Source organism: Podarcis liolepis (genome assembly GCF_965112155.1).
Source record: "Podarcis liolepis genome assembly, chromosome: 15".
In the NCBI taxonomy this organism is placed as follows: domain Eukaryota; kingdom Metazoa; phylum Chordata; class Lepidosauria; order Squamata; family Lacertidae; genus Podarcis; species Podarcis liolepis.
Window position 1 is genome coordinate 38,750,472 of NC_139566.1, and position 18,572 is coordinate 38,769,043.

Here is an 18,572-nt window from a genome sequence, read left to right on the forward strand (position 1 = left end):
GGCACAACAGCTCTCATTTCAGGAGCCTTGTGCTTGCTATATAAATGATACCGATTTTTCCAGCCCATTGGACCATTTCGAACAAGGCGATGAGAAAACATCCAATAAGATCTGGGCTTGGCAGTTTATCGAGAGCCAGTTAATGAGACTCTGCCTGCAAGGACAAATGGGATGCAAAGTTGGGTGCGCTGAGCCTGGGCCAAGACCCGGCTCACCCACACAAAATTTGCAAACTGTTCCTGACTAGCAAGATCCAGATCATCATCACTGCTGCTGCATGATATGCATGAATAAAGGAAAAATCCAACTCAGTTTGCCTTTCTGAACTGCACTTTCTGAAGCAAAACACAAACATCTTTCAGAATTTCCACTTCTCCAAATTTTGCAGTGCAGATTTCCAGCCTAGTTATGTATAAAAAGATGCATATATTAAAGTATGCATAAAAATGTAAATATTGGTGAAACTAATATATAAAAATGTGTTTTATTAGGGAAATTGATGTGCAAAAATGTGCACCTTGGGATACATTTGCATTGAAAAGGTGATGAATTTTCATGGGGACTCTTCTTTCAAAATCCACAACTGATGTGGAAATATGGAGAACTGCACTTAAGACTGGGTGGAAATGAGAAACAGAGGGCATTCTATAGCAGTGCTGTCACAGCGGGAAAGGCAACTTATCTTTCTGCTGCCAGCTGTCATAGAGATGATAGATAGATAGATAGATAGATAGATAGATAGATAGATAGATAGAGATAGAAGATAGATAGATAGATAGATAGATAGATAGATAGATAGATAGATAGATGATAGATAGATAGATAGATAGATAGATAGATAGATAGATATAGATGATAGATAGATAGATAGATAGATAGATGATATAGATAGATAGATAGATAGATAGATAGATAGATAGATAGATAGATAGATGATAGATAGATAGATGATAGATAGATAGTTGATGGATAGATGATAGATAGATAGATAGATAGATAGATAGATAGATAGATAGATGATAGATAGATAGATAGATAGATAGATAGATAGATAGATAGATAGATAGATAGGAGAGGGAGATCTTCCTGAATTTGGAAGCCAGAAATCTGAAATTTGGGTCTGTGGGGATATTAAAGTTTGCTAAATTGGTCACAGCTGATGAAAACGTCCATTTTCGTAAACATCTATATAAGGCCAGGCTTATGTTGTCCTGCACTGCTAATCAAATGAACACGCTGAGCTCGGCCTGCCAGCACCGTATGGAAAAATCTGTAACAATTACTGGTAACAATTGCATCTATTTGTTATTGCCAGCTGCCAAGAGAAACAAGACCCCTCCAGCAAATACACACTTCTGCTGCCAACAAACCTCACTCCTGGGGTCCCTCAAGGCATCTGGGCAAATCAACGGACGCCCACCAATATTTGTTCTTGCCAGCTGGAGTCATGAGCTGTGTTCCTTATTGTACAAAAACTGTAGGTTACTTTAACCCTGACATGGTTCTGATATTTATTTATTGGCAGAAAGTGAACAAAAATGCTTAACTTCATCATGTATGTTTTCCAGAGCCCCGGGACACTGCCTGCTTGTGCTTGTTTGGGGGGGGGAATGGGGGGCTATTTGCCAACAGTAATCATGTAGAAATATTCTCATTCCATAGCAAGTTTGAAGGACCGGACTGTTCAGTTGAGTCAAAACTGAACAGATAAATAAATACTATTCCGTTTTTACTGTACTGATATAGTATTTATTTATCTACCACACGTTTCTGAGCACAATTCAAAGTGTTGGTGCTGACCTTTAAAGCCACAAATGGCCTCGGCCCAGTATACCTGAAGGAGTGTCTCCACCCCCATCGTTCAGCCCAGACACTGAGGTCCAGCTCTGAGGGCCTTCTGGCAGTTCCCTCACTGTGAGAATTACAGGGAACCAGGCAGAGGGCCTTCTCGGTAGTGGCGCCCTCCCTGTGGAATGCCCTCCCATCAGATGTCAAGGAAATAAACAACTATCTGACATTTAGAAGACATCTGAAGGCAGCCCTGTTTAGGGAAGTTTTTAATATTTGATGTTTTATTGTGTTTTTAATATGATGTTGGGAGCTGCCCAGAGTGGCTGGGAAAACCCAGCCAGATTGGTGGTGTATTAAAAAAGTTGTTGTTGTTGTTGTCTCTTCAGGTATGGCCACCAACTTGGGTGGCTTTAACAGAAGATTAGACAAATCAATGAAGTGTAAGACTATCCATAGCTACTAGTCAGGATCCATAGTTACTGCGTCTACTGTTGGAAGCAATTTGCTTCTGAATGCCCGTTTTTGGGAATCACAAGTAGGTAGAGTGCTGTTGCACTCAGGTCCTGTTTGCAGGCTTCCCATAGCATCTGGTTCACCACTGTGAGAATAGGATGCTAGACTAGGTGGGCCTTTGGCCTCAACCAGCTGTTTATTCTTACATTCTTAAGAAATGTCCTTGCATTTCACTAACAGAAGACCCAGAGAAGGAATGGCGCCCTTATGTCAACTCCTATATCATTTTAAGAAATTGGACTAGATGAGCTCTGTGTCCCTTTATTGTCTTCAAAACTCTGGTTCTATGGAAGATAAACACCTATTCCTCACTCTGTAGTGCTACATATTTTCAGCAAGGAGACACAAGGTGCTGATCTCCTCTTTCTGCATCTCACAAAAAAGTCTGCCATGCAGGTTCAATCAACCTAGTACTCCTCTATAAATAGTCCTGATAAATCTTGCAAGTTTCTGCCATGGCTAATGGCAAGTGAACTGAACCATCTGGATGGAGGTCTGACAGGTTCTTTGTTTCTAAGAAAAATGGAGGGCACCTATACAAGAAACCTCTTTGCAGCATCCCATAATTTCTTCCAGGGTCGCTCGTCTTTATGGCCATATGAAAGAGAAGGAAGGAATTGTTTCCACATATCCCTTGGTGACCATGGGTTGATAGAAAACAGAACTTTGTAACTTACAGTGTTATTTGTAATGTTTACTCAGAAGGAAGCCCCTCTGTGTCTGTGTGTGCATACTCCAATTATGGGAATGCGTAGCACCAAGCTGATATGCCTCCTCCCCAAACTTTGTGGTCACGTGTGTGGTGGTGGAACGTATTTCTGGAGATATTTCGTTTTGAGGATAGTGGGGCTGCAACTCACTGCCAGACAAATTCTGCCAACCAATGAACCATCACTCCCCATCCCCAAGTCCCTGGAACAGAAATATGTGATGATGTGATATGATCACTGTGGTTGAGGGCTTGGTAGAAAAGCTAGCCAACAAGCAGCAGCTATCAGGAAGAGTCCTTACTAGCAAAGAGTTTCTCCCCAGTTTTTTCTGCTACTCCTCATTGTTAGAGAGTTGCTCCCCGCCTCCCACCCCCAAAATCGGAAATTTTCATAAATTTTAGGTAAGTCTTTCAGGGGAGGCTAGTCCATTAGGGTGAAGGGAGGACAGTCTCATCAACCTCAGTCTGACCTCACAGTCAGTTCTAGAACCAGGTCTAACCAGTTCCAGTCCTGCCCTAATCTAAATTGCAGCCTGAGCACAAATCAACAAAAGACAATCCACATAGGAAAACACCTACGTCTCCCATAACAAATTGAAACCTCCAGTTTTGTCACAGCTCAAGTGGGGTGGAGGGGAATATGAGTTGCCATTGATCACCATTCATTTCTCAAAGGACTATGCAGTTTGCAGCTTTTCAAAATAAAGCATCAGCCATCATTTTCCTTTCCAATACCTCAAACTCATTACAGAATAATTAGAACATAGATCTTAACAGAGACATATTTACTGGTTTCCCCTTCGATTCTGGAAAAGGCATACAATAACTAAGCAAGCTTTCATTAGCCCAGATCTTTCCGCCAATCTCAGAAAAGTTGCTTGCTTGCTTGAAAAAGGAGCAAGTAATCTAAATCAACAAATTGCTCTTCTGGAAGTATGATTTAAAGCATATGCTCCAGCAGCACATCTTTTATCAGGATAGTGTTGACTTTCTTTCACTCAGTTGCTGATGCTACATGAAATTTGTACTGCTGGACTTCGTTGCTGGATGTACCTTGAACAAAAAAGAGCTCTGCAATGCTCAGAAATTGACTGTTTCATCTTTGGCAGGGTACCCCAATAGTGTACAGCTGCACAGAGCATTCATATGAAATTAGATGCATACTTAACAACACTTTTGAAAATCTTCATGCAATGTGTGCATCACCCTTTTGAGTGAAGAATTGCCACAGAATTTTATCTAAAGAGACTATTCTTTGGATTTTCTGTTTGGTGCATCCATGAAGTCTAGAACCTTACTCCTGGCCCTTTTAGATCTTAGGTACCACACTCCAAGCTCAGACCCACTTAAGAGTTATAAGTCACTATAAATAAAAGAGGCTTACTTGAATGCATTAGCATCCCCGTGCACCTTATAGTTTTCTGCACTTATTCTTGAGATGACTCTGGTGACTGCAATGAGAATGCCGATGTTAACCTAGAGGAGAAAATAAAGATTTGATTCAGGGAGACAGAAATAGGCAAGATTATTTGTGAGGAGTGTGGGAAACATCCCTTTCAAAACATCAGTCATGGATGGCATGGTGGGGTAGAGGCACTTAATTACTTAATTGACCTCCCAACAGGTGAGTCGTTGCAGCTTACTGGGAGGGGTGAGGCAGCAGGGAGGCTGGTGTGGTGTGAAAGCATCAGCGGAGCAATCAGGGCCAGCTGCTAGTTCATTTGAACTGTGCTGTCCTTCCTTGCACTAAGGAGCAGTAACTTGCATGCTGGGAGGTCAGTTAAGTGCCTCCGCCACACCGTCCCATCTGCAATGTTTCAATAAAACATTGGAAATATTTGCTTAAAACTCAAAACCTGCTCTGTTCCTGATACAGCACTGATAACAAAACGACCATGTGAGTTCCAAGAATTGGACTATTTTTGCCAAGCAATATTTCATGGGAAGAGTTTGCTACTTAAAGAAAGTGGGGGCAGGAACCACTCCTTGAGCTTGTAAGTATCGAATCGATGACCTCTAACAATCTCATGAAAGGAACACATGAAACTGCCTTGTTAGAAGGCATTTTCTTCATCTTGCCCATATTGCCTCCATTGTCAGTGACTCTTCAGTCACTATCTGAAGCATTGTAAACAGTTCACAGGCAACATTTCAGTATTTCTGTTTTGATGTTTTATTGCACTTTAATTACATTTTGATATTACATGCTGACAGCTATTTTTACAAATATATGCATTTAATATGCCTTCTTCTTCTTCTTCTTCTTCTTCTTCTTCTTCTTCTTCTTCTTATTATTATTATTATTATTATTATTATTATTTATTATACCACCCTATACCCACAGGTCTCAGGGAGGTTCACAGGATAATCTAGCACATGTGTTACTTGACTGGAAAGCTCCTTTCCAAAATTAAGAAAAGTGCAAAATTTTGATGGCTATGTTTTGGTTTGTGTGTTGATCCAGAAAGTACACATTGGATAAGATATGCCTTTAAATGTGAACTCAGTTGAATTTCTTCTCCATCCCTAGTTCTGAGGCCCTGGCCCAACGCTTGCTAACTCAGAAATCCTTCACATCATCTACTATATCATCCTTCCCCAACCTGGAACTCTCCACATATTCTTGGACTACAGCTCCCATTATCCATGACTATTGACCATTGGGACATGGGTGGTGCTGTGGTCTAAACCACAGAGCCTAGGGCTTGCCGATCAGAAGGTCAGTGGTTCGAATCCTCGCAATGTGGGGTGAGCTCCCGTTGCTCAGTCCCAGCTCCTGCCAACCTAGCAGTTTGAAAGCACATCAAAGTGCAAGTAGATAAATAGGTACCACTCTGGTGGGAAGGTAAACGGTGTTTCAGTGTGCTGCTCTGGTTTGCCAGAAGTGGCTTAATCATGCTGGCCACATGACCCGGAAGCTGTCTGCGGATAAACGCTGGCTCCCTCAGCCAGTAAAGCGAGATGAGCGCCGCAACCCCAGAGTCGTCCGTGACTGGACTTAATGGTCAGGGGTCCCTTTACCTTTATTGATCATGCTAGCTGAGGCTGATGGGACTTTTAGTTCAACAATCTCTGGCGAGCATCGCATTGGCCTGGAGGTAAAGGGGAGCCTGGAGACTCTCATGCGTCTCTTAAATTTCTGAGTGTATTCAATACTTAGGCTGCTTGGTTACAGATAATATTTTTTCTGGCAATTTTGTCAGTGAACAAAAGTCTCACATACTCCAAGCTGTGAACCTGGGAAGACCCCTTTCGGTGCTGAAAGCATATGAGATCATTTTAAAATGAGCAGAGAGGGAGGAGGAAATGTAAGTCTTCAGAGAAGCCACACTGGGTTTGAAGTTAAGGCCCAGCAGAAGCAGTTGAGCAATGAAAAGAAAACTCTCGACAGAAATCCAAGTCATCTTGAAAAGACTTGACAATGAGCGAAGGAACAAAATGAGCAGCTGCCAAGATCTCTGGAGTCACAGGTGAGGAAAATAAAACTTTGCCACTTGAAGGAGGCTGATCAAAAGGCACACAGGCTGTCAGAAAAGAAAAGAAAGGCCCCAAGCTTCTCAAGAGCTAGTCAGTAAAAACAAAGAAGAAGAGAAGGAAACATTGGCTCTGTTTCAGCCAAAGTTACACAACATCTGCGGAGTGTTTGAACACACCAGGATAAAGGATGGAAGAAGAATCACCAGGCCAGGCTCAATCGTGGACTAAAAAGGTCCATGTGGTTCAACATTGTGTCACTTTGCACCATAGGGCAAGGGTGAAGAATCTATGGCCCACAAGCCAGTCATGGTTCGCCAGGGGGCTGAATTTGTCCTGAGAGGCCATTAAAAAGAAAACTACACTCTCCTACCAGCTGGTGAGTGGAGCATTCAGTCCTTCTCAGTTTGGCTGTGCACACCTGTGCCCTGCTAGGAATAGGCATGCACATGCAACGTACAGTGTGGAGATGCTTTTAATCTCTTTTGCACACTGTTTACAGAAGCCCCATTACCTTTACCTTTACAACTTCCCTTGATTGGGACATTATACTTCTGTTTATGCAGCCTAGGATAGCATTAGCTTTTCTTTTCTTTTTTTCTTTTTCTTTGCTACTGCAAGTTGTTGACTCATGTTAAGGTTGTGGTCTACTAAGACCCATAGGAGTGGGATCAGGGGTGCTATCTTGAATAAAATACTGGGGGCGCAGGTAAGCCCTGTCCTGCATAATCAATCACATGACGAGGTGCACACAAACCATTTGAATGGCAATGTCCATCAACTCGGGGGGGGGGGCTGCCCCCTCAATTATTTTATTGGGGGGGCATAAACCCCTCGGTCCCTAGAAGTTGGCTCCTATGAGTGGGGTATTAAACCAAAGTGAACAATTAAGGTGCAATAACCAAAGTATCCCCTCCCCAAGCTCAATTCTGTCCCATCCTTAGGATGAACTCAGTTTCACATTCTCTGCCACTCAGTGGAAGTTGGTCTGTTAAGAGATGGTATCTAACCCCAGCCAAATTGGGCAAGATGTATAAGAACAGTTCAGAGGTTTGTTGGAGGAGTAAAAACGGGGTAGGTACTTTCATGCACATGTGGTGGGAATGTAAGAGAATAAGAGAATTTTGGGATAGCATATATAATGAACTTAAAAAGATATTCAAACTCTCATTCACACACAAAAAAACCTGAGGCCGTCCTACTAGGAATTATGTCCAGAGAAATTTTAGACCTCTCTTTATCCCAACCACAGGAGCTAGGATTTTGGTAGCAAAAAATTGGAAAAGTGATAAAATCTCCACAAAAGCTAACTGGCAAGCCAAAATGATAGAATATTTACAACTCACAAGGATGACAGGGAGACAAAGAGGAAACTCAGTACAGTGGTACCTCGGGTTACAGACGCTTCAGGTTACAGACTCTGCTAACCAGAAATAGTACCTCGGGTTAAGAACTTTGCTTTGGGATAGGAACAGAAATCGTGTGGCGGCAGTGGGAGGCCCCATTAGCTAAAGTGGTACCTCAGGTTAAGAACAGTTTCAGGTTAAGAACAGACCTCCAGAACAAATTAAGTTCTTAACCCGAGGTACCACTGTACAGAAAGTTAATAAAGATTGGATAATGTTTAAAGAATACCTTAAAAACTATTGTGATGATGTGTATTGTTTGTATTATAACTATTGTCGAAGTTAAATAGCATAAGTTATAAGTTATTTGGAAATTGACATTAATTGATGTATCATAAAGGTGATTTTATTTATTTTTTAAAAAAAGGAAGTAGGTCTGTTAAAGTGAGTGGGGCACTGCCCCACCAGCCTAGGTTTCCCACAGCCAGACACCAGCTGCCTGCCTCCTAACTTACAACCCATCTAGGGAGTGGCACTTTCTGTCAGCCACCATCTCCCCCTTAATCTTAGCATTGCCTTTATATAAGCATAGGAGGAAGGAGAATGGCGCTAAAATAAGAATTAGTTGGCTGCATCTATCATTGGCTGTAGCTCTGCCTATCTGTGGCTCTGGCTCCCCCTGCTGTTGACCTCCCTACCTTCAGTCTTATCAGTCCTAATAAGCACAAGCTTCTGAAGTTACCACTGCAGACTGAAATCCATTACACAGATACTCTGGAGTAATCCTACAGAGCCCCAGCCTGACTGCTCAGCAACATGTGAATCATGAATAAAAAAGCTTTGGTTATTAAGCATCCAGATTTAGAATTCCAGCTCTCGTTTGGCAGGAGATCCTGTTAACTTGCTTGTAGAAGGGGGGGATATGACAGCTTTTCTGCTGAATAACAATTTGCAAACAAACATCTTCATTATGCAGCCATCCAAAGAAAGTTGGATAATAGACAGTTACTATTATTTAACTGGAATCCTGGCGCTTGCTCTCCATCTAAATAATTAGCTAGAAAAGTGGATTCCCTTTCATTATTTAGCCAGCACTTTTAAATTGTTCGGGGCTGCCAATTATGCCTCATTTGAAATATATACCGTCTATGGGATGTGTTCCACGAATATAGTTATATTATAATGGGAGCTATTCCAGCTGATGCTCAAAACTTTCAGGAAATCATGGGCCTTGCAATGCATTTCCTAGATTTTATTCTATGTCTAATGTAACAAATGCATCTAGTTTAAATGACAGAAATGCACCCATAAGCATGGGTTGTGCGCAGTAGGGACCATTCCATTGGGACTGCTGAGGCTCAAGGCAACAGTAGGTCCAGCCACAGCCAACGACAGGCAGAGCCAACTAATTTTAGCTTTGTCCCCATCCTCTCCTCCAAATACAACAACAAGACCAAGGAGGAGGAAGAAGCTGCCCTGCACCCTAGACTGGTTGCAGTTAAGAAGGTAGGCAGGTGGGAGCTAGCTGAGGGCAGAATGAGGCCAGTGAAGCTGTGCCCTGTTCACCCAAATTGACCAGCCTTCACTAATACAGTGGTGCCTTGCAAGACAAAAAGAATCCGTTCTGTGATTCTCTTCGTCTAGTGGTTTTTTTGTCTTGCGAAGCAAGCCCATTGACGAATTAGAGGATTAGTTCTGTTAGCGCTATTAGCGGCTTTTAGCCGCTTATCAGCTTATCAGATCAGCTGATAAGCGGCTTAGCGGCTTAGAAAAAGGGGGGGAGAGGAAAAAAAACCCGCAGGAACTCGCAAGACATTTTTGTCTTGCGAAGCAAGCCCATAGGAGATTCGTTTTGCGAAGCACCTCCAAAATGGAAAACTCTTTCATCTAGCGAGTTTTCCGTCTTGCGAGGCATTCGTCTTGCGGGGCACCACTGTAATGGCTTCCCACCTAAGGACACATGCCTGTCACCCACACTTCACCTGTTATTGTGATATAAACATGTAAACAAACATATAAGCGCAAACAAATATATAAATGTAGTTCTACAGTTTTCTGGATGGACAATGCAAAAACATTTGCCTCTGTTTTCTATGGTTGGTGTGTGTTTGTTTGTGTTGTTGGTATCGTAGCCAAAACCAGAGCGCCCATGCACAAGAGAAAGGCATCTGAAGAGTCAGTAGAACTCCAAGGCTTGCGGACATCTTTGGTGAGGAGGCACCTATAAGGGGTGTGTATGGACATATAAATCAGCTCAGTGTTGACTGAATATGTTCAGTAGTCATTGAACACTTCCTGATTGTTGTGAAAGGGGCAGAAAACCATGGTTCAGTGTGACAATGACTCATGGGTTCATGCGCGCTTTCTTCTCCTCCTCCTCTCCAACGTAGCTCAGAGGAGCTCAGAAATGTTTGCTTCTCTCTTTTCATTAATTCCAGTTTCAGCATGTCATCCAAACCTCAAAGTCAATTTCAAAGCCAATGATGCTTTGTATCAGAAAATCAACTTATTTCAAACAAGTGATTCTTAACGCCACCCACAGTTGCTTGGTTCAGGCAGCACAACAAGCTGTGGTTAAACAAAACTGAAAGCAAAAGCTTCTGAACTCACAGCTGCCACAGAAGAGGAGAAGGGAAGGGTGGATGACCAAGCCAGCATCCATTGGCCATTGCCTATGGATAATTGTGAGTTGTAATCCAACAACCTCTGGAGTAACGCAAGTTCCTCGTCCCTTGATTTAAGCCCACCTTTTCTGCAATGATGTATAAAGTGGAGAGGCAGAAGGGTTACATGGCAGAGGGGAGCTAAACCCTAAACAATTTAGGGACATGTCAACAGAAAGGAGCACACCTTCTTCCATATAAACCTCCAAAGATGGGGTGCCCCTGAGAAGCAATCCAAAAAGGGGGAGTTCATACAGAAGAAGAGGGGAAGGTCCTTCCCTTTGCTGTGGTCCTAAACTGTTTAGGATTCAGCTCCCTTCACCCACGCTCCCTTTCCATCACCCCATTTTATACATGACTGGGAGGGGAAAGATGGGGAGCCTGTGGCCCTCCAAATGTTGCTGGAATGGAACTGGCATCATCCTAGGCTATTGGCCAAAATATGCTGGCTGGGGCTGATATGTAATGGTGTCCAACAACGTTTGGAGGGCACAACATTGGCTTCCCCTGGTCTGGCGCTACGTCCAAATTCTCCCAACAACAGGCAAACGTTTGTGACTCAGACCTACATATAAAAAATGTTTTGCAAGAAAAGGAGTCAAACAGACTAGCCTTTAAGGCAGATAAAGTAAATAATGGTGTTCATACCTTGCTTGTGTAAACGGATTAGATATGAATAGTTTTTATTAATGTTTTTGCTGTCTGGAACAAAGAATCCATTCCTCTTACGTTATGGAATAAAACTGAAAAAGACCCAGCATCACATCCCACCAACGGTCTTTTCCCTCCCTCCATATCTCAGTATCTTATGTAAATACCTTGTCAACAGTTTGAATTGGAGAAAATTGGTGGCTGATGAAGCACTCATTACACACACACACACACACACACACACACACACACACACACACATATATATATATATATGCAGGTTTTGGTGTCTTCGGGTGTCTTCCCGTGTAAGAGTTGGGGTGTCTAGGCGACGTTTCGACGAGGTCTCACTCGTCATCTTCAGGCTGGTGCTTTCGGCTTCTTCTACAAGAAGCCGAAAGCACCAGCCTGAAGATGACGAGTGAGACCTCGTCGAAACGTCGCCTAGACACCCCAACTCTTACACGGGAAGACACCCGAAGACACCAAAACCTGCATTCCTGTACCCGTGAAAATCTACGAAAGCAAATATATATATATATATATATATATATATACACACACACACACACACACACACACACACACACACACACTTCTCCAAATACTGTAACCATAATACCAAGAAAGAATTACGCTCTAATTGTGTAGATGTGAGCACAAACAGCACTCTTGTGTATATACCGGTGTTTGAGCGAGAAGAAATAAACATTTAGATTTGGGAGCTGTATGTCGAACCAATTGCTATCTTTCTAAGCGACGCTTTGTGTGGCTGCTGCTATTCCTGCGGTATAATTACACATGAATTCAAGATTGTTGGCTCAGCTCACCAGGCGCCGGCAGCCAAGCCTGTAGTTTACTCCTATCAAAAACAATAACGCTAATAAAACCAGTCCTGGTTTCACGTAAGTTGCAGGCTTTGTCAAGAAAAACCATTTAGTAAATGTATGAGGCCAGTTTCTCGGAGGGACTGAAATACACTGAAAGGCATATTATGTACACACGAAGCAGTCTTTTACTAAGGAACCCACAGTGGCACAATGGGTCAGTGTGTCAACGAGAAGGTTTGGGGTTCAAGCCCACCGAGAGGTGGCTGTGGACAGGATGCCTCGACAATTCTATGACTCTATGAAATCATTGGTCCATGGAATCCAGGGCTGTCTACTCTGACTTGCAATAGCCCTGTGGCCCGAGATCTTTTTAGTTGGGAAGGATTGCACATGGGACATCATGCAAGCAAACGTTCTGCTCTACTTCTGAAGTGTGGTTCCATGCAACACCTGAAGCTGTTTTGAGTCAAGCCATGGGTAGATCTAGCAAAGCACTGTCTGTCTCAGCTGCCAAAAGCTCTCCAAGGTACCAAGGCTGTTTTCCCAGTCTTGTCACATGAACCTAGTGCCCTTCAGTTGCTTTGAATTTCAATGAGCCCCAACAACTACGACCAACACTCAAGATGATGGGAACTGCAATCCAAAATATCTGTAGAGCAGGAAGTCAGAGAAGGCTGATTTAATTGGAGCTAGCCAGAAGACTGAACATGGGGACATCTGTGTGCAAGCATGTCTTCTCCCACTGACCTATCACCTGTCTCCTCTTTATGCTGCTAAGTTCATAGGAATGGTCAGTCAGGGAATGGTGAATCTGTCAAATCCAATTTCTCTCTGCTTATTATTTTTCCACTCTTACGTACAGTTCTCCACATCTATTTGCATTAAGAAGAAAAAACCTTCTCGTGAAAATTCAGCAGCATTTTTGTGTTAATTTCTCCTAATGTACAGAGTTTTGCAAAGCAAAACTACTACAGTGCATTTTTGCATGTTAAGGTAAAGGTAAAGGGACCCCTGACCATTAGGTCCAGTTGCAGACGACTCTGGGGTTGCGGCGCTCATCTCGCTTTATTGGCCAAGGGAGCCGGCGTACAGCTTCCGGGTCATGTGGCCAGCATGACTAAGCTGCTTCTGGCGAACCAGAGCAGTGCACGGAAATGCCGTTTACCTTCCCGCCAGAGCGGTACCTATTTATCTACTTGCACTTTGGCGTGCTTTCGAACTGTTAGGTTGGCAGGAGCTGGGACCGAGCAACGGGAGCTCACCGTCGCAGGGATTCAAACCGCCGACCTTCTGATCGGCAAGTCCTAGGCTCTGTGGTTTAATCCACAGCGCATATTTGGATGCTATTTTCATGGATACATGCATTTTTATGCATACTTTACCCTAGCCAATTTACTGGTGTTGCTGACTTGCATCTAGCAAATAACAAAGTGTCTACTCAGAAGAAAGTTGTAGTGAGTTCAGTGGGCCTTACTCCCAGGTAAGGGTTTGTGGGGCTATAGTATTTTATCTAGGCAGCCAGGGCTCCTCTGGATGACAAGATATTTTTGCACCAGGTCAGTGAGGACCTCTTGCTTTTTAAAATTCTCCCATATATACAGTACTCCCTGTTCGCCTTTCGGACTGTATCTGTAGGTTCCCCCCTCTGTGTCAAATAACTGGGGTCAAATAAGTGTTGTTGACTTTTTATAATACATGGAAGATGGATCTCCCTCAGGAGGTTCTGGTCTCTCCTTCCTTGGATGTTTCTAAGCGGAGGTTGGATGTGTTAGTATTGTAATATAGAGAGCCAGTGTGGTGTAGTGGTTAAGAGCGGTAGTCTCATAATCTGGTGAACCGGGTTCGCTTCCCTGCTCCTCCACATGCAGCTGCTGGGTGACCTTGGGCCAGTCACACTTCTCTGAAGTCTCTCAGCCCCACTCACCTCACAGAGTGTTTGTTGTGGGGGAGGAAGGGAAAGGAGAATGTTAGCCGCTTTGAGACTCCTGAAGTGGAGTGAAAGGCGGGATATCAAATCCAAACTCTTCTTCTTCTTCTTCTTCTAATGTCTCATTCTCACATTGCATAACGTTGCAGGTTACCTTTAATTACTTAATTGATGTATGAGTATGGGGACTATTTAAATGTCTCCTCTCTCTCTCTCTGCTTTCTCTCTGCTCCTCTGCTGAAGAAGAAGAAGATGGATGTGAGAGTCATCTTGTTGTTTTGTTATTTGCTTTATAAATAAAACCTTTGATGTTACTATTCCAACCACAGTTGCTTCGGCTGCATTCTGCTGTAAAGGACTGAGTTTACTATCTGGAAACAGGTGTTTAATGCTCACAGGATGACCATCTGTCATGGATGCTTTAGCTGAGTTTCCTACATTACAGGGGATTGCACTAGAACAGGCATAAGCAAATGGCCCTCCAGATGTTTTGGGACTACAACTCCCATCATCCCTGACCGCTGGTCCTGTTAGCTAGAGATGATGGGAGTTGTAGTCCCAAAACATCTGGAGGGCTGAGTTTGCTAAGCCTGCACTAGAAAGATGAATCTTGGGGTATGTTCCAGCTCCATGAATCTATGGTTTTCTGCTTCAACAATATTTCATTATGTTCCTATCATTTTATGTAGTTGCATTTTGTATAAATTATAAAAAATTATAAATGAAACATGTTCTATTTACAAACAAAATATTTAAATAGCTACCTTTCTACCGGTAGGATCAGGGGGAGCGTGGCCATAGCCAGGAGTTTTTTAGGGGGACAGGCTTTTGTTAGGGGGGCAGAACCTAAAATATATATTGATTTTTACTTATTTTTACTTATTTGGGGGGCACATATTACCCAAGGGGGGCACATATAAAGGAAACAAGGTCGGAAGGGGGGCACGGTTGGAAAAAGGTTGGGAAACACTGATCCAGGCCATGTCTGCAATACAGGAATCACAGCTGAATAATCCCTAACAGATGGACACCCAACCTCTATTTAAAGGAAAGAGTCTGTCACCTTCCACTGTTGAGCAGCTATTACCATACACACATGCCCACACGCAGCCACACACATTCACAGTGCCTGCATTTTTGGAAGAAAGCGATATGTCTTTTAGCAGAAGGCTCCCATTTTACCCGGCCAGCTGCCATGGTAGTAAATTTCCATATGATATATATGTATATGGCAGAATTAAGGACATTCTACTGAAATCTCAGGCATCTGCTTAATGCGTCGTATTAGTAGCATCTGAATAGATTGGAAGCAATTAAGCACTCGGGGCTGGGGTAGCAGTGCTTTATGGCCCTCGCATATATTTTGCGCTGCTCATTTAGTTGCCTGCTTTCGAAAGGTTCCTGTAAATTCCACCACTTTTATTTGCATGTTTCTTAGGGCCAAATTACCGCACTTTTCTGCGTATTGGACACCCCCATGTATAAGACGCCCTCTGATTTGAGGGACTCAAAATTAAGAAGATGGGGGGAGATGGCTCAGAGTTGTTGAGCTTTTGGGGGGGATTGCAAAGGGTTGTTAAGCTTTTTTTAAGGGAACATTGCCAGAAAACGCCTCTCCTCTGTCCCCTCACCAGAAAAAGCTGCCAATCGCCCGCCCAATTGCCGCAGCATCAGCCAATCAACACCAGTCTTTGACACAGCAACTGATAACACTCCCAACAGCTGCTGACAGCTGCAGCAGCAACCAATCAAATGTCCACCCTATGCACTACCGATGTGTAAGACGACTCCCACTTTTTAGCATAATTTTTAAAGAAAAAAAATCTAGTCTTATACACGGAAAAGTACGGTATGCATGACACAATTCATACAAGTAGCAATTGGATGAATGGGCTTTACAAAGCAGGCACAAAGACCCTGATGGGGAGTGGGGCCACATCTTTCATCTTATGCCTTCAACATGGCCCCTGATCCAAATCACCCCATGTCTCCTAATTGGTTTGGAAGGAAAAATTCCAGAGAGGTCTTTGCTATTTGTTTCGGGAAGGAAAGTTGCAGACAAAAAAGGCTCTCAGTCCGGATCAGGACCACGGTGAGTGCAAGGGGCTAAAGCCCTGCCCCCTTCCCTAACACCAGAGTCTTCATCTAAGCCTCCTCCTGCTATCCATTTTTTAATATACACAAATGTAATTCCTGAGTAGCCCTTAACTAGATTCTCACACAAATCCCAAGGATGGGGGTGGTTGTAGCAAGGAAGGACAAATTTTATTTGGTTCACATTAAAAAGCAAACCTCCCTAATTCTCGAAACAATGCGAGAACTGAAATGCAGCCCTCCTTGGGAAAAATCACACTTCCCTGAATCTTGTAAAACAATGCACAGACTGCAGTAAAACATGCCTAAACATGCATATATTGGTGAAAATAAAATACAAAAAAGTGCATTAAATTTGGGGAAAATGTTTTCCAAAAAAAAATCTATATTGGGCAAAACTGCCTACAAATATGTGCATATTATAAGAAATCAGACTAAAGCGCCAATGAATTTTTGAAGAAATATGGAGATGTGGAGAGCTGAACCTAAGAGTGGGAGAAAGAAGGAATTCAGAGAGAAACTGATTCACCCATCCCGAGGTTGTCGAGGCAAAAATCATATGACAGCTTTATTTAGAGGATTTGCACCTCATTCCTCAGCCATAAAGGCTCCTGGAGTGGCCAACATACAATCAGTTCAAACAAGACAGTCTCTCCCAGCAGGCTTACAATCTATTAGTCACACACACACACACACACACACACACACACACACACGGAAAGGGACAGGGAGGGAAGGGGGGGGGAATCAAACAGAGGCACCCATTCTTAAATAGTTGTTCTTATAAGGACCTGCTTGCATAGTTCAGGGGCAGGAGGTGCTTGATGGAGCTGGGCTTTTGACAAAGCTAATGGAAGAGCCACATGTTTTCTCTCTCTCCCACTTAGGCAACCTGATGGAATGGCTACTCCCAGGTGATGGTTGAGGGGAGAGGAGCCCTGATGGGGCTGGTCCATCACTGCAGAGCTGATGGAGTGAAAATACTGTTATCCATTTAATTGCTTTCCCACCCAGCAGGGACCCTTGGCAAGATGCATAAGATTGACTTATTTCATGGCCTGAATTGCAAATGTGGGCTTAAACAGACCTCTCTTTGCTATATAAGTGCACTGTGCAAAATACAGGCGTAAATCAGAAAGAGGTGGATGGATTCTTCTTAAATAGCACACATGCACAGTGAGAGGAAGGGTCCCTGGGAAGACAAGCAAAGCTGGGGGCCAGATGGGAAGTCACAGGGTGTGTGTCAGATTGAGCCCTTTGGCAGATAATTGTATATCCCTATGATTTATCTCTTATGCTATTTTTTAAAAAAAGCATTGCTCCACCAATTCAGTTTTTAAAAGTCTGCATGGAATCTTTTGGCAACTTAGGAAAAATCAAAGGGTGGTATCCAACCAATATGCCTCACTAGTGCAAGACTTTCAACTTGCCCAATGGAACTTCCTCCCTTCTCAAGCCGTACATCCTAAATCTGTTTTAGGGGTGCCCCCCAACCCTCTGGAAAAGATCTGGAAAGAGCACAGGGGTTGTGCGGGGGGGGGGAGGAAGGAAGGGAAATTCTGATGCACAAGGGCAAATCTTTACACTGATGGACTAGCTGGAAACCACCCAAGTGCTAATAGGAAGCCCTGCAGGAAGGAATGCAGTTACAGTGGTGCCTCGCAAGACGAAAAGAATCCGTTCTGTGATTCTCTTCGTCTAGCGGTTTTTTCGTCTTGCGAAGCAAGCCCATTGAAGGATTAGTGGATTAGCACTATTAGCGCTATTAGAGGCTTTTAGAGGCTTATCGGATCAGCTGATAAGCGGTTTAGCGGCTTAGAAAAGGGGGGGAAGGGGGGGAAAACCTGCAGGAACTCGCAAGATAGTTTCGTCTTGCGAAGCAAGCCCATAGGAAATTCGTTTTGCGAAGCACCTCCAAAACGGAAAACTCTTTCGTCTAGCGAGTTTTCCATCTTGCGAGGCATTCGTATGGCGGGGCACCACTGTAATGATTGAGATGGATTTCCCTTCAGTGGTTCGTCATTTTCATCTCTCATCACTCTCAGCTGTGTTGTTCTGATATCTCGCCAAAACTTTTGCCCGCTATTACAGGGCAACTGTCTGTCTCAAGAATTTATGAGTTCTCCGACAGGTATAGGGCAAATAAATTCCATGGCGTTCACACTGGGATCATGGCTCCTCATTGGTTTGGTGCAGCCATGGATCAGAACGTGCCAAGCTTCCCCCACTCCATGCAGGCCCATCTAGCTCAATTGACAAAAATGCTAGACGGGTGAAAACACAACACCATCTGCTTAACGATTTCCTATGTGACCTCGCGAGACGCCCCAAAGCCACAATAACTCGCAATGGCAAGTGTCACTGTTAATGATGCCGGGGTGGGAGTTAACTATTATTAATTCAACTCCTGCTACCAGAGAGTCCATTAAAAAGTCAAGGCTGGGCAAATCGTTTCAAAGAAGAGACCTGGAAATTAAGTGGAAACAGAAGCGAGTCTACATTCCCAGGAGTTTGTTCCATTGATTTTAGTTAGCCGAGTTGTTCTCCAACGTCTACGGAGGAGGCGGACCAAGG

At 43.4% G+C, this 18,572-nt stretch overlaps 1 protein-coding gene across 3 annotated transcripts in view; it reads right to left on the reverse strand.

Annotated features, from left to right (window-relative positions):
• The window catches only part of ADGRD1 (adhesion G protein-coupled receptor D1), a 283,150-nt gene that overhangs the window by 37,278 nt on the left and 227,300 nt on the right, over positions 1-18,572 (reverse strand). For all 3 annotated transcript variants that reach the window (XM_083476427.1, XM_083476426.1, XM_083476428.1), the window contains one exon: positions 4,398-4,489. In XM_083476427.1, the coding sequence (XP_083332553.1) occupies positions 4,398-4,489 (92 nt within the window). The remainder of the gene's footprint in view (positions 1-4,397; positions 4,490-18,572) is intronic.